The sequence below is a fragment of the Tympanuchus pallidicinctus genome, unplaced genomic scaffold (genome assembly GCF_026119805.1).
Source record: "Tympanuchus pallidicinctus isolate F22 unplaced genomic scaffold, pur_lepc_1.0 scaffold15, whole genome shotgun sequence".
NCBI lineage: Eukaryota > Metazoa > Chordata > Aves > Galliformes > Phasianidae > Tympanuchus > Tympanuchus pallidicinctus.
This window is the reverse complement of record NW_026294669.1, coordinates 25078492-25095410: the sequence shown is the minus strand read 5'-3', so window position 1 is coordinate 25095410 and position 16919 is coordinate 25078492. Positions and strand designations below refer to the sequence as shown.

General features: G+C 39.9%; 1 protein-coding gene across 8 annotated transcripts in view; it reads left to right on the top strand.

Annotated features, from left to right (window-relative positions):
- The window catches only part of PLEKHM3 (pleckstrin homology domain containing M3), a 99652-nt gene extending 83195 nt beyond the window's left edge, over nucleotides 1-16457 (top strand). For all 8 annotated transcript variants that reach the window (XM_052676224.1, XM_052676223.1, XM_052676222.1 and 5 more), the window contains one exon: nucleotides 9970-16457. In XM_052676224.1, coding sequence (XP_052532184.1) covers nucleotides 9970-10147 — 178 coding nt within the window. In that variant the 3' untranslated portion in view covers nucleotides 10148-16457. The remainder of the gene's footprint in view (nucleotides 1-9969) is intronic.
- Nucleotides 16458-16919: the final 462 nt, after the last annotated feature.

Genomic DNA, 16919 nt, shown 5'->3' with positions numbered 1-16919 from the left:
GCGTGTCTGTGGGCTGTGCTTGTCAGACTCTTTACATCCTGCTCAACAATACAGAGCAACAGTTTGCTGCCTTGAATGTAAGGGTGGGCTCACAAAGTCATAAGCTTTCTAATGATATTTCCTTTCTGTGGCTTTTCTTGGGAGGTGGCCATTCTGCACAGAGCTTAATGAAAGCTTTGATTCAGTAGTTAAACTATTTATTTTTTTTTGTAAATTGGCCCAGCCTTTTGGATGCCTCTTCTAATCTGATTCCTCTGTCTTCACTTTCCTCCTTTGTCTTTCTTTGAAGTATTTATATGAATTCTTCTAGATTCTTCCTAAATTTCAAAAATTATGCTTCTTTCTGAAGACGTTTAAATCGTAAAGTCTATATTTAAAGCCTACTGAGTTAATTATGCATTTCAAGGAGCAAATAGCCAGCTAATGTAAACTCTCAACATCTCTAGAGGTTGATTGCTGGAGTTCTGGCAACTTTAACAATCAGAGCATCAACCTCCTGTTTCATGTCTTCAACTAAATTTGCCTCAGGCTAAAATTTTCCAAATAAACTTATTTATTCCTACTTTATTCCAAATTTTATTTTTACAGATGTTGTGAAATGAGCTTAAATATTTCGGGTTATAAACATGTTTAATAGAGCAGTTGAGCACTACCCCTCAAGTTTTCCTAGTATTGGTCATTATTCATTAATGTAGTGTGTCTTAAAATAAAAAGTAATGGTAGAACGGGAAAAAAAACTGCTTAGTGCTATAGTTGTTTATGATATGTAGCCCCATTTGATTTACCTAGAACATTCTTTAACAAGGGTTATATCTTAAAGAATAATGAGAAAAATACCTTTGGAATAAGAATGGAATTATTCATTATTATAATTTTCTGTCTAATTAAATAATTGGGTAATTATGGTTAAGATTATTATTTGCTACGCAGTTAATAAAGTTATGCTCTTGCCCGAGTGCTGCCGTCCTAGTGACTACCCTCATAGGTAACGCATTGTATTTCACTGGCAAATCTACTCACTTGGTTAAGGCCTGGCAAGCCAATTCCTTGCCTTTTATGTTCTGCCTCTGGATGCACATGAACGAAGGAGAGTGGTTCTTTTGTGTTTGTATTCATTTATCAAGGCTAAACTGTTTTTGCTTTGTGAAATTAATTTGTTCTGAAGATCAGTTAAGACATGTAGCCCTTTAAAGATACAAACCAGAAGACCCAAGTTTAAAATAGATGTGCCACAGAACAGGCTTAACTATATGAACCAGGATGCCTCTATAATCTTTGGCCACCATCCTGTTAAGACCTATGAATGTACTTAACTTACATGTAGCAAAAAGTCCTACTAAGGGCTCTGGGGCTGTGCCTACATTTATACACATGCCACGGTTTTTGCAAGGCTGCAGCTAACCGTGTTGCAGATGCTGTATTGCTGGACAAAATCAGCTCTGAGCATTTGTGAGAAAGGTAGATAGTAGGTGAAGAGATTGACATATACAGCACAGGGCATTTCCAGAAGATACCTGGGCAGAAGTGCAGGGTATCATTTGAAGTACATCATTTTCCCTATTACTTTGGTGTGTTTTGTGCTAGACAGCCCTTCTCTAGACCCAGTTCCCTTGAGGTGTGCTAGTGTTGTAGTTCTTGTTTTGTGAAAGAGCTAAATTCACTGGATGTTGATAGTGTAAAAAGCTTATTCAAAGTATCCTGAAGGGATCTGCTCAGCATAAAGAAATGTAGGCATCAAAGCAGGTGCTAAATTATCTGCATGATGTAATTTCTGTTGAATCTGTCAAAATGGGCTAAAACCTGCTGGACCAAATCTGATTTTTGTTTGAGTAGATCATTGCAGTAACTTTATCTAAAATGCATTACAAGAAAGAATATACAGGCTTTTTCATAGAGCATTGTATTTTGGATCTAGATTAGCTTTAGAGATCAGTTTTTCCTACCTTGTGTCAGATTAGTGTGAATTAGAAGGTTCTGCATAAAAGCAGGCACTTAATTTCAAGCAAGAAGGCCTCTGCAGTGCTACCTGCTGCACTTTCCCCCATCCAGGCATGGCAGCCATCTCACTTCCTGTTTCTGCTTTATGACTCCCGTCCTGTGCCTTCTTCCTTGTTCTAGATTTCCCACTTGCTGTTCAGGACCTTCTAATTTCCTCTTCCTTCCTCATGCAGAACTCCCTTTTGAGGTAGACCTTCGCCATCTTGCAAGCAAGGTTCTTTGTATATCAGACACCAACTTTTCAAATACCCCTGAAAGTCAACATTACAGCTTTTAAGTGCTTGGAAATTCTAAGATTACTTTAAGAATTTAAGTTCCTTTTTTTCCATCTAAGGTCCAGATAGATGTGTCTTCAGCATTACTGCAGAGCCATGAAATCTTAAGTGCATTTGCCTTTTTCTTAATAAAAGCAAAAATCCTAACTTAATCACAAGATTTCAAGACATGAGACTTGTAATGAAGAGTCATGTAATCAAACATGTGATGGTTAAGGGATGTTGTTGCCTGGCTCTGCTTTTAGGTTTTCAACCAGCACTTGGTGAATACAGAGCATTAATAGTAAGACAGGTAGAGGAGTTTCGGGTCATGCTGTGGCAGCTCACAGAGGCAAAAGGTATACAGATCTGAGCTATGTAAATACTTGAATCTCTGTGACATTTCTGCATTTTTGGTGGCTTGCAGGCAGTGCCTATGTAGGAATTTTCTCCCTTCCAAAGTGAATAATCTCCACTGACTAAAGTGTAATCACTGTATGTTAAAAATGCATTCATACTGTCCTTACTGTCTCTTTGCAGACTTCTTGAGGATTGCTGTGTATAGGTCACATTACTTGGTTTGATACCTTTGGACTTGGACAACTTGAGAGTGCAGGGCTGAGGTGGACAGTCAGTCCTTAATTCTCCATCTGGACAGAAGTATGGAAATACATGTAGATAAGTGCAGCATAAATCCCTGCAGCCATAGCTGAGGGGGAGCTAGGGATGCACGTTCCTCCTTAGTCTGGAGCACAGAGTTCTGTAGAGAGGAGTACTGTAGGATGTCTTTGCTCCTGCTTGACCCCACTGGTGTGCTTCAGTGTTATAACTCAGCCTTTGTACACAACTGTCAGAGGAGAATAGCAGGTGGTTAAATCAAACTATTCTGGCTCAGCCCTCACCTGTAGCCAATTGTTCTGTGAGCACTTAAAATTAAGGCCTGATGGGCATTTTCTCTTCTCTCTTTGGTTGTTCTGGGTCTGGTAAAAGAGGAATTGACACCGAGCCTTCCTGTGCTGCCAGTGAGACACTAGTGGTTTTCTGTCCCCTCTTATGAGCTGCCTGCTTTTCCCCTCATTTATGAGGCTTTCATATCTCTCTCCATCTCCACTGAATGTAGTTGACCTTGGCAGAGGTTGCTGGCCTGAAGGAACAAGGACACAGACGTAGGTATGGATGGAAAGCACCTAGGGCACCATGGGAAGCCTCATCGGGGGAGAGGAAGAAGCTCATTCATTCACACTCCCATCTGCTTGGGATGCTTCAACATGGGGATCACTCTGACCATGCTAGATATAAGGGAGCGTTAAAGCTGGTCTTGCAGTTTTCATGCAGAGACACTGGGTAGCATTACTGGATCAGCAGCAGTGTTGAGTATGGATACCATGTCAGGCTGTGGCTGGGGAGGTCTGTGCAGCTGTTGCAGGGATCCAGACTGTGGGTGTTCTCCTTGGTAAGCCCCATCAGTGCAGGCTGGCAATCACTATAAGCCCCTTGCTAACTGCTAGCTGTAACCTGCATTAGCTCCCATAACTGGGCTGATGGTTGGTGGCTGCAGTTATTTATTATCTTTCTGTGTGCTTCTGAGCCAGCCCAGAACCCAGCCCTGTTCTGTTATAAACAAGGAGCATCTTTAAGCTATGTTAGCATACTGAGAGTAACCCCCTGAGAAGGAGGTATATAGAAATGAAAAGTATGATTATGCTTTGGATTGCCATTTCTATTTGTGCTAGCTCTTTCAGCACTGAATTAATTGTTCAGAGTGAATTTGAATTTCAGATGTAATTATTTCATATTTCAGGGATTGGGTAGGCTATAAGTGTGTCATAAAAGGCATTATCCTAACAAGATCCTTATAGGGACAAATCAATGCCATATCACTGCCAACTTTCTTCCATTCATTTACTACATCAGCGTCCTGCGTAGGCAGGCTCGTTGCCATGGTTCCTAGGCAACTGTAATAATATTGTTGCACATGTATGTCAGGCATTGATTGCCTTTGAGGCTTTTTTTGTGTTGCAAGTGAACACAGTCTAGTCCATTTTCTTTTTCCTTGTGTTCTGCTAAAAGTCTCTTAAGAGTTCTGAAGGGCATGCCTGCAATACTCTTAGCTGAGCAATTCAGAAATACCTTGCAGACATGCACATGTGGATTATGTGGGGTGGTATTCATGCTAGAATCCCTAGGCAAATCTTCTTTAAGCTGCTGTGGTTTGCTCTGCCAATTGTCCTTTTAATAATAGAGTTAAAGGTGCCTTAATATTTATGGTTCTTAGTGAAAGTGTAACATAATCTAAGGAAAGTATAATGAACAACTCTTTTTTTTCTTGTTTGTACCCTGCAAGAACGAATTAAAACAGTAATCTGAAGAGATCTAGGCAATGAAGGGATCCATCCTGCATCAAATCCTTACTGAAATTACTTTAAAGTAAATACTCAAAGTGAGTAAATTACTCATGTGAGTAAATGTGTATAAGGCTTGGCACAGAGGAAGTGGGTCTGCTGTGGAAAAAAAATAAATGTATAAAACTAGAAGGGAAAGAATGGCAGGTGAGTATGGTGCTGCAGGGAGATAAGGGAGAGCTCTTTGCCCTTCTCTTGTAAATGCTTCTGGTTTACCTTAAGCAAGTCAGTTCACCTCATCATTGTTTCATATTTGTGAAACAGGAATGGTGGTCTATCTGTCATCCACTGTTTGTTTATTCCAGGACTGAACAGCACAGCCATGATTCCCAGCTTGGTATTTGGAAGCCAGAACTGGTGCAGCCCATGTGCTGTGGTACTAAAGCAATCCTAATGAACTTGGCTGGTCCCAGCAGCTTCATCCCAACAGTCACAATGGTTATCCTCCCAGCCTGTAAGATTCCTAGAAGACAAAACTGTCTTTCATATTATACTGTGGGTCATCAATTGATCATCCCCAGTTTATTTTGCTGTTTAAGTTGGAAGCTCTTTGAGGCAGCCCTCTTTTGAGTTGCACCCCCTTCTTTGGGAGTGCCCCCTCTGATCGTACCTGTGAGGACCTGAATAATGGCACAATGTGAGGATAAATAGAAATATGATCAATTGGTAGAGCAGAATCTAGAATTATTTGACGCATAAGCCTGTGCAATGTGAGGGATTTACCAGAATTTACAGTTTACCAAAAATTGACATCCTTATGTTTCAAATGTCCAGGCTCAGATAATGATGTGGACATTTCTTCAGCACATAAGGAGTGGTTTTGTGCTTTTAACGTAGGAAGGCTTTTCTTTTGTAACTAGTGATAATAAGAAGAGCATTATAATGCCTGTCTAGCTGGTCTGGCTATGGAGAGCTGAGGCCCTTCTCTTAGCACACTTTTCAGTGTGATAGAAATTATTTAGAGAAATGAATAGTTCTTTGCACTTATATTACTTCAGTTTTCAAACAAGTAAAATATCATTAAAACATGAAACACCCTTTGTCATCTTGATAGAATTGGTCAAGTAAAAGAGAAAAGAGAGAAAACATCAAAATAGAGAGGAAACAATTTCAGATGCTGTCTGAAGAGGCTGAAAGTCAGTATGTGAGTAACAGTCAGTGTTCACCAATTCTTCAGATAATGTTTGAGAAATAGCGAGATACCATTAATGTGCAGTATCGTTTATTACATAAGGAAACAAGAAAAGCCTGAATGGCTGTGGACTCATCGTATATTAACTGTGGCATATAGAAATTTCACAAAAGATGCAGAGATTTTGAGATACGGTAGTACCTGAACCATAAGTTACCTATGAAAACAATGAGGTTTAAGGAAAAAATGAGTATACATAGTAACTATTACATGAGCCTGTTGTAAATCACAAAATCTAATTTTTTTTTTCCAGGAAAATAAAAGCATTTGGGCATACTGAGGGTTGAAAACAGCAGTGAAGAAAAACCGTGAAACTCACATGTGAAGAGTTAGTTGTAGAGTGTTTTTAGGGAGTCAGAGAACAGTTTTGGTAGTGGTCTCAGTAAGTAACAACTGGCTGGCAGTTACAGGCAGGAAGATTGACATTTTTCTTCATCCTTCATCAGGGTAGTATTAGCCACATAAAGGCATCTATGTGTTTACTTTTGTGCAGATATTCAGTTTGCCAGCCTGAAAAAAAAAGCTGCTTTTTGTAATTTTTATTCTGTTCTCTACCTTCTTAAAAAGTAGCAAAGGCAATTCTTGTCGTTTTTTTTTTTTGTTTTGTTTTGTTTGTGAACTCCACCCATGCTGGTTTTTTTTTCTGTCAAAAACTCTACAAAAGAATATGAGGAAAGGCTTAGAAATAGCTCTGTGAGATCGGTTTTCAAAAGGCAGTATCAATTTAGAAGTGCATGTGGAACACCCTTTTTTCCTAACACAGGTGCTGCTGTTCCCTTCACAAAGTAAAGCTGCTGCTAATCCAGCTCCTGGATTCTTTTCTTTACTTTCCCCATCATTGTACCCATGACTTCCTGGTGGAGTTTCAGCAGAAAGGCAATTGATGGAGCAATTAAGTTGTTGCACTTGGTATTTGAGTTTTCGCATGTGTAAAAGCACAGTGTCATCAAAAAGGAGCTTACTTGGAGCTGTGCACAAAGGGAAAAATGTCAGTCTAATAGCAGAGACAGAGTTTACCAGTGACTTTAAGTGCAAGCTCTGCAACTCCAAAGATAGTGATGCAGAACAGAATATGGGATCAACACCTAAGTGCAGCTCAGCACTAATGTGCACTTTAGTGCCTGATAAGCCTTATGGAGTGCAGGTTCCTGCGCTTGGAGAGATACTCTGCCAGCGTGTAACCATCTGAACCTGCAAGTTCTGCGTGTTACATCAAATCATTTGAGTGAGAGAGAGACTCTTGCTGCTTTTCTAGGATTTAATGCCTCTGTTTCCATAACATCTGGAGAAAGAAGCTTGTGCAGCTAGATACACAAATATATTATTTGAAGTGCAGTGTCTATCTGTCCAAGTTCTTCATGGCAAGGAAAAGACTTCAGAATACGTGACGAAGCAGGAACAACAGACTGTTCTTAGCACTAATGGCCCTTCCATTTTTGATGCTACAATGGTGATAAAACTAGACTTCGGGATTAAAGAAGAAGAAATCTGCTTGTAATATTCTAAAATAGAATTTAATTTGGAAGGGTTTTTTTGTTATCACTGAAAATTTTCTCGCAGGGTGAGTAGAAATGGTCGACCATTTGAAATTACCAGGATCATTTGAAACTGACTGGATTTGCTACAGTGAAAAGCAAAGGCACAGATGGCTTGGGCAAAGAGTAATCTGCTATCCATGCAAGTGCAGGTTCAATATTAGCCTCATGTGACTGAGTTTCTTCAGCAGTGAGAAGATAGAAGTATACAGTGAGAACTCACTCAGACGTTCTCTCTCCTTGTCCCTCTGGAGAGCAAGAGGTAGTTTGCACTTCTCCTCAGAGCTCTGTTCGTCAGGCTTTTCCAGGGCTCTTCCACAGTGAAGCAGTGGTGTGGGTTGTGAGTTGCAGGGCAGGCTGTTTGCACTGCCTCTGCTGAATGCCTCACAGTGTGGGGTCCCACCCAGTCAGAGCTTTGGCTGTTGTTCCATCCCTAGTAAAAGTGCAGTCTTTTTTTTCTCTTTTGGTTTCGAGCAGGAATGAAAGAAGTTTGTTACTTTTTTCCACTGCTTACTTCTGAAACACGAATTAATATTAATTTAAATGCTGTAAATCATTGTTTTCTCTGTTGATGACCTTTCACTGGGAGGAGCAGGTGTGCTGACTCCTTTAATCCTTCTGGCAACCATTCTAGCAGCAAGTTTTGATAACTTTTGTCACCTCATCAAGTGCTGTGGAGAAATACTGAATGAGCATAGGGAGTGGCAGTGCAAAAGCACAAAATTACACTGCTCATCAATCATTATTCTCTAGCAACTTCCAGAGTGCAGCAAATTGCTGACTAACAAGGGAAAATTAGCTTGATAAAATCACCATTAGTGTCAGGTCGGAATGATGTAAAGTTTTAAAGACACGTCTGTCCTCTATGTCTTTCCTTCATCCATTACAGTGTCTGTTGGTAGAGATCCCAGTTCAGCAAAGCACATAAGTAAGTGCATGCTTAATTTTACTCAAATCAGTAATTGCAAGGAGATCACTGTGATGCTAGTCACAAGCACGTGTTTATGTGCTTCACTGAGTCAGAGCCATAACATACTTTATTGTTTGTGTGCTCAGAAAGAGAAATATCTCTGTGAGCCACTTTCTTGCTTCAAAAACAGTTTCAGACTCACGAGCTGGACATTAATGACAGTATGTCAAGTTCTAGCACAACAGAGCACAGTAGTTAGCATTGTACTTCAGTTCTTTAATCTTGCTAGTTGAATTCTGTCAATTTGTGCTATCTAGAAGTCTGCCTCTTCAGACCTCTGTATAGCCATCTCAAAGCTCATCTGTTACTATTGGTCTATCTTTGGACCCATAAGTAAGTCCTAAAGCCAGCTCAAGAACCACTTCTTAAAAGTTATAGGTGAAATGCAGATGCGGCTATCATAGTTAACAAAACAGATTGTGTTAACTTATGGAGTTCTCCATAACTCTTTCCAGACTGCATGCCAAGTACTGCTATTTGTTTTAAAAGTGGCTTTTATTTGCCTTATGGCTTCTCAGCATTTGAGGCTTGCTGCTTCATATTTTCTTTTTTTTCTTCATAATGTTGATAACTTTATTTCTAACAATAAGAAAATTTCCTCAACAAGCAAAAAAAAAAACAACCCAAAAATATGAAAAAAATAACAGTAAGAGTATAAAAATGGATGCCAAGATTCTCGTATAGACTACGGTAGCTGTGGATAAGGAGAATGAGGCATTGCGAGACAAATCACCAGCCTAACAAGCATGCCTCGTTTACATTCAAGAGCTGCTCTAGTTCTGTTCTGTTGCTTCCTTTGTTTGATTACACAACAGTAATCTAAGACTTTGTAATTCTGATGCTGTCATCCATTTATTTATTTATTTATTTTCATTTGGTTGTGGAACTGCAGCAATGCAGTGACTTACTGTCATTATACAGTTATTTGCATCAAAAAGCTGAGAAAATGTCCATCTGCTTAGCTTTAGCTCGCTCCAGGGTTGCCAGACATTTCAGTGCTCCACAGCCATGTAGAATTGGAGGCTTGATCTACTATGACATTACATCCATTACCATCTAGTCTGGTTCTTCTGTGGGACACAGCAGAAAATACTTCCTGCCGTTCCCCGTTTCATTTTTACTGTTTGGAATGATTTCTTTTCCTGCTGTTGAAGTGGACTATTTTACTCCTTCGAGAACAGCTGACCCCTGGAACTTCATTGACAAAACATCTTGACTGTTACAAATTCTGAAGTATATCTTACTGGAAATGAATAATGTTATTCTTCATTACAGACCAGAGTAGCAAACTTTTCATTCATAAATTATATATATCCTGTGATAGCCTGAATGCTAATTGATAAGAAGAGATAAATATTAATCCTTGTAAGGTGAAGGAGAAACACTGAAACAGATTCTCAGCAAGTACATATGGATGCAAGTGCTCCAGAGTAGCTTTACACCATCAGAGATGTGAGCAAGACGCTGCCCTTTGATACTGCGCACTTTTGAAATGCAGCGTGCTCTTTTGAGCTACCAGAATTTGAAGGAATGCCTACTGTCCACGGTCGATGTGAAGTCCGTTGCATGCTCTGGTCTTATTTTGTCGTTCAATTTTGACGCTAATTTGTGTTTGCAGGTGTGAAAGCTGTGGTGCTGTCTTCCACTCTGAATGCAAAGTGAAGGCTGTACCGTGTCCCAGGTGTGTGCGTAAAGAATTGCAGAAGAAGCAGAAGTCCTTCTGGAGGCGACTGAATATGGATGAAAATTTTGAAGAGTCTTGCAACATGTTTGAGTTGTCATATCAGAACACATGAGTTCCTCAAGGCAGTGGCGAGCCTGAAGAGAACCTCTTCCCCAGCTGCCAGCTCAAGCAATCTCTCAGCTTAGCTAGGCAGAAATCTTTTTTGCAAAACAATATTTGATCTTCTTCAGCTATGAATAGCAGCTGCCAAAGTAACCGTAAAGCCTTGTCGGCTTTGGATTATCAGTGGCTAAACTGCATTTTGCAACGAAGTTCAGCCGCTAGCTCTCATGCAAAACATGGTTTACTTGAAATGCTTTATGTCTAGCTAATTAAGCACTTATCTTTTTCTTTTCCACCTCTGGAGAAGACCTTTCCTCAAGGCAGAAAGTATTTGCTGCCATTAATGCATTATTTTTGATGTTGTTCATTTAGAATTGACCAATCATCTACTTATTTATGTGTATTATTTACTATTAGCCTTCGCAGAGGTTCTGGTAAAGTGTGTCACAGAATAGGGCAGGAATGATTTTAAGCCCACCTGTTCCTTTTGATACGGACACATGGTTCCATTTCCCTGTGTTTCCAGAGAGCTATTTTTAAAAGATCAGTGCATTTACATGTCACTCCTTGCAGAGGAAACAAAAGTACCTCTCATCAGACCTTATTCAGGATGTTTGCTAGCATAAGATGCAGAATAATTTCTTTAGCTGTGTTTACATATTTATAACTACCCCAGTGGAATATTACATAAGCAGATAAGCAGAGTACTTGCTGCTGTTTTTTGTTTATGCTAACTATATATCTGTCAAGCTGTGTCACTGAAGTCCATTCTGCTTTACACTGTTTATTCTTGATCTGTGTGGGGTCACATCCTCATCTGCAGTAACATGACATTCCAACCTCTTGCTAGTCTTGTGTTTGAAGAACTTTTTAACTGTCCACCTTGGTTTTGTTTTTATGAGGTGAAATTTACTTTGCATGTTCATCTGACCTGAACCTACTAGATCAATAGTTGGGAAAGCATTCTTGTCCAAGTTACCTAGAATATACCTCCAAATTTGTGAAACATTAGTTTGCTATGTTCATGTCAAACGCGTGTCCTGAGTTCTCTGGGAGCTTTAGGGAGGTTTATACTTCTCTAGTGATTTCTCTAGTAGAGAGCAAACTTCCTCAAGGTATGGGTTTGCCTCATACACATGGAATACGGGGAAGTACTAAAGATGATAAATATATTATGACAGAGAAGTACATGATGGATTTTATTGCAGTGATGCGTATCATCGCTGATAGTGTTCAGTTCATGTGATTTCACCTTTAATGAGGACTTAGAGATCTTCCTCATTCCAGCTCGTATTCTTAACTTTTTCTCCAGACCCTGCAGTAATATGTGTATTACATACATATTAATGCATTCATATATATATACACACATATATATATGCAGAAAGCAAATATGGTTTTTCAGAAGAAAAAAGCTAGTCACATGCATGTGCATTTTTCTTCTCACACATAGGTTTGTTAAAATGCAGGATACTGATCTTTGCTTCCTATATGATATGCAGGCTGTTGTATTCAAGGTAGAAAGCAGTATTGATCATTGAAGCAGCTCACTAATTGCTAAGTATTTTAAATAGAAGAGCAGGGTACATCATCTTACATTAGAGGCTAGAAAGCTACAAACTGCCTTGTATTGGAGTGTAAGTGGTTGCTTTTTCCAGCCTCCCTTGAAGAAAGTAGAGAAAGTAGCTGAATCTGAGCTTTCTCAAATTTCAGCATAACTGCTATATATATATAGAAGCATGTTTATATCTGTATACACTAGACAACCAGTGCCTTTCTTTTCCAGAAGTCTTTCTCCCATTGGGACTCTTTGGAAGGAAGTGAGGGTTTTTCCATGTTCTTGGCAGAGTAGTATAGGGATTCCTATATTTAATAAACTTGGTGAACGATGCACCTTTGTCACTAAAATTAATACTTCCTTTACACAGGGACATCTGTGTTTCACGCAGCTCACTGTTCTTCATGTGAAATGAATTATTTTCAGCTGTCATCCTTAAGGATATAATGTTCCTTCCAAGTCCATTCCCACGTGAAGAACTCCCTGCATGTTCATATATGCAAACACTGAGCAAGTCTTGTGGAATTAGTCATGTAAACAGGAACTACAGTGGTACTGGCTGAATAAACAGTACACTCCCACGTTTTTCAATGTGTGTCACTACAGCCCGTCCTGTGGCAAAGCCAGTAACTCAGACTGTCGGAATCTGGCAAGTACTATTTTGATTTAACTCTAGACATAATGATGGGTCATTAAAGAAAAAAAAAGAAAGTTATGTTTTCCATGTCATAATGCTTTAGAATTTAAGATACTTTATGGCACCAGTTCATGTTCTGATTTAGAAAAGTGTTCTTGTGTGCACTGTGGAATACCCTACAGCATCAAGGAATTGAAGATTAGGCATTGCAAAGTATTGATTACTTTTATAGATGCCATGATGTCTAAAGTGTCAGTGATGAGAGTGGCTGGATATTCTAGTAAAATTCTGGAATAACAGTGGGCAGCTTTGGAGTTGCTCTCAATTTGTACAGCTATTGCAGAACAGTTTTACTTTGTTATCTGAGACTTAGAGGGGAAAAAAGCTTTTGTTGTCAGAAAATTCATTGGAATTAGTGGTGAGTCTGGAACCTCTGCATTGCCAAGGACAAGGAGCAGAGCAAAAGCATGTTTTTTGATATGCTGGCAGCACCCAAAGCTTTTTGTGAATGGATAATGTACAATATACATTGGAAATTACTATTTTTAATCCAGTGTAATTGTAAATGAAATGGATGCATTTTTCTACCTTGAAAAAGTAATAGAGCTTCTTCCTGTAGCTATAAGAGCAGACTGTAAAGCGGATGCTTTTCTCTCAGGGATGCCTAGATCCTATCCAAAAGAAGTTATTCCATATGGATGAGTAGGATGTAGTCTTCTGTTTCTGCCTTTCAAGAGCATAAAAGCCCAGTCCTGCCTTCAGGAATTGTTGGTGAAGTAGGAATGAGCCTTTTTCAATTTTTAGGGCTGTAGGATGAAAGAATAAATAGAAACTACATGTTGCTAACTCTTGAAAGACCTCAAAAGGATGGTTTTCCTGCTTGCTGGAAGCACTGTCCATGCTTCTGTAGGTGGTTTGGATTTTGTATAACACTGTATCTTGCATGACTTCTCTGCTAATGTAATGTAGTGGTGCACACTGGTCACCAATGTACTGTTTTCCTGTTCTGTAGCCTTGTTTACGCTCTGCAGACTTCTAGGTGGGCACCAGCTGGAAAAGGACCTAGGGCCTTTCCAAATTATGCATTTCTGTCCCCCACACACGTGGACAGAGGTGGAATTTGTGTGTATGTGCTTCTAGTCCCATCCTGCCCATGCAAGAAATAAATTTGAACAGTAGCATTTCACTGTGATTCAAAAATAAAATGTGCTGTTAGTCTCCTTGACAAAGAAGGTGCTCCCTTTACTTAAGGAGGAGGATAAATTGATTTGTAGGTCCAGTTACTGCTCTAACTTTGTTGTACAGAGCTTATAAATCACTGTAGAGATAGAATGCTTCACTGCAAGGGACTGTAGCCTGACTTTACAACTATGTAGAAAATTATCATCTCGATTTAGTTAGTCTGAGATTATTTAACGCAGAATACTGTAGATAAACTTACACAATTCTCCCTATTTTTCTCCTTAACCCAAACTTCTAGCTTTTTAATGTAGATAAACACATATCTAGAGAGTGCAAACTGCAGCTTTTTTGATTTTATCAATCTGCAGAATTTTGGATCCCCCAGAAATCTTTGTCTCTTTTGGCTGATGAAAAATGGTTTTATGGTTGACAGTGTCTTGGCCTAGGAACTGGCAGTTGTGAGGGTTTCTGATAAGAGCAGATGCTTTTTGGTGAGGATCTTGCATTCTGCACAGTATGCCCTGTCAGAAGTGAGTCGTCAGAGTACCTCTAGAGCTGCTCATATGGAGTCTCGTCTTAGTAAATAATACTAGGATACTGTGTGCATTATAATGGATTTATGATCATGTCCTGAAGGACTTTAAAAAAAAAAACAAAACAACAGAGGATGTCTGCTGATGGGGAAGCTGCACAGTTGTATTTTGCTTTTTCCCTGTAGCAACAGAAGCCACTGAGTTTCCTGGGCTTTCCAAGGTCATGATCTGTACTGCAGCTGACTGTTGATCTCGCTAAAAGAAAATTAATTGAATAATCATCATAATCTTATCTCTTGTTTCTGCTGCTCAGAGGCAAGCCAGTCCCCTCTTTCTTTCTTTCTTTCTGTCTCTGTCCCTGCCTTGGCTCACAGTGCTGAGCCTCTGGCTAGGCTTCAGCTTCATAGCTGATGACTTTGCTTTTGAGCTAGTCAAGTTCGATCGCTTTCTCCTTCATAATTTGCCTTCCAATTTTCCCTTCCCAGTAGGAGTGCCTTACAGTACTGTATATTAGTTTCTATCTTCCTGTTTTGGATTTCCTGATTGAATCTGCTTGTTTGATTAACTTGTAGGCTTAAACTGGAACTCTCCTGTGGCTGCACATGCTCTTTTGCTGGGGCAGCTGAATAAATCAATTTGCTTGTTCTGTCCTCATGAAGTATGCTCTGCAGGCTGTATATACCAGCTCTGAAGATACCAAGCTGCATGGAAATGCCTCACTTTTGCTTAATCTGGTGCCTTAAATTTCCAACAATGAAGAATTTTGTCAGGAATGCTCTGCCATGATGGAGCATGTTTGGTGTTAGAGCTCTAAACCCTTGCTCATGGCAATTTCCATCTTGCTAGGAGTGGTTAGCATAAAATTTGTTTACTATCTGTGCTTTGAGAGGGAAATGTGAGAAAAGATAGCATTGGGGGGCTGGGGAGAGGGCATTGTTTTTATTACCTTCATTTTGGAGACTAGCTGGGCTTTTTTTCATATACAAATGAGGTTGTGCTAATGTGAGAACATCAGTGCTGTGGATATATAATAATAATGGCATTAAGGCAGGATCAGGTAACATGCAACTTTGCTCCTCCCGGAACCACTGGCTGGCCTGTGCCATGTGATGAGAGGGTTCCACGTGGTAAAGCTGGGTTTGTGGCAGTGAGGGCATTTACTCAAACTTTAGTTTTAATTCAGTCGTCTTTCGTGAAAGCTAAGCCTCTGGGGTTTTTTGTCAGCATTACCTTAGGGAGAGAGTTAACCTGCTTAAATATGAGCATTATTTGTTAAAGTCTACAGCGAACCTCATCCTGTGTGTGTTCATCTTGGGCACATGTCTGTACTAACTGGGATCTTTTAAGGCCACTTTTGACCCCAAGTAGCAGAATCCCCATTTGGCAGTGGCACTGTTTTCCCTGCACTTTAATAGTGTAGTGAACAGACAGCCTGGATGATAGATAGTGTGCAAAGTCCTTCTTTACTTGAAAACCCTGGTGTGCAAACACTGGCTTGGGTCATATCTTAATATGCAGGTTTCTTCCTGGACACTGAGGTGGCCATTAAGTCAGCTCAGAATGCCATTTGTGGGCAGCATTGGAGAACTTTGGGCCTGGAAGGCTATTAACTGACCAGGACCAACGTCTGTTAGGTCTCATCCACATACACAGCTGTAATTGGCTCAGTAATTTTTGTCTTATTTTTGTCTAATATGTGTGTTGAAGCAATGTAAGTCATTGAATGCATAGCACTGTACTGGTGGAGAAAGGATTTATTTCAGTTTTGCTTATGCACTTGATCTTGCTCCAACTAAAGTGTTTTCAGACTGATTTTGAGTGGCACTGATACCTCTGATGCTAGGTAGGCTTATACCAGGCCCTTCTGTACTTGAGCCAAGCAAAAGTAAGAATTAATGAGCAAAATGCACATTTGAAGAGGTAAAGGCAGTTTCCAGATAAGTACCAGTCGAGTTGAAGCAGTTTGAGGCCGAGGGAAGCCAGGCATGATAGGCAGAGCTCAGGGTTTGGTACTGGCTCCTTTGGCTTGGCCTTACTTCCCACCAGCGCTCCTGCTCACCTGCAGCACCGTAAGTTGTTTGAAAACAATTATATGTGTGTGCTACTTCATCTGTTAATTTATTGGCAACATTGTTGTGTGTGTTTCATTGGTCTTTTGTTTATTTTGTGGTTTTTTTGTTGTTGTTGTTTGGGTGTTGTTTTACTTTTGACAAGGATTTTGTTTAAATTATCTGCAAATACTAGGCAATGGTCTTAATTTATTATTGATGTGTAATAATGTAATTTAACTTCGGTGAGTTGAATTGCTTGTTGATACTTGAGCAGGGTTTATTTGGATTCACTTGTGACAGCATCAGAGCATCAGTCCCTTCTGTATAAAGGCATCTCTCAATAAACACTACAAAAATTACTCCTCTCCTTTTTAATCTGCCTTCTGCTGGGTACTGCACCGTGTGCAGGATAAGAGTTCTAGATTCCTTATACTTAGTTCTTGGTAAAAGTCTTCAAAATCTAAGTAAATTATGATATTTTTATTGGGTGTGAGGCAGAAGATCTCTGGAAATGTTATCAATGACTGCATCAGGTTTGGTGTGTTTGAATTTACATTTCAGTCTCTTAAGTGTGTTTGAAAGCCCCAAATGCCCAGATTTTTAAAGGTGCTGAGCTCCAGCATCTTCCAGGAAAACGTATTGGGAGTTGTTGTTGGGCACTTCTGGGTAAGCATCCCATTGGAGCCATGGGGAGGCTGCTCTCCGCTACATGGCTGCCATGTGGACCTCTTCCTGCAAAATCCAGGTTAAAAAGCCTTAGACCGTAAGTAAGAGAGGTGCTTCCAAGCTTGCTGTTGGGCCCACTGAAAGGCTGGGAGAAC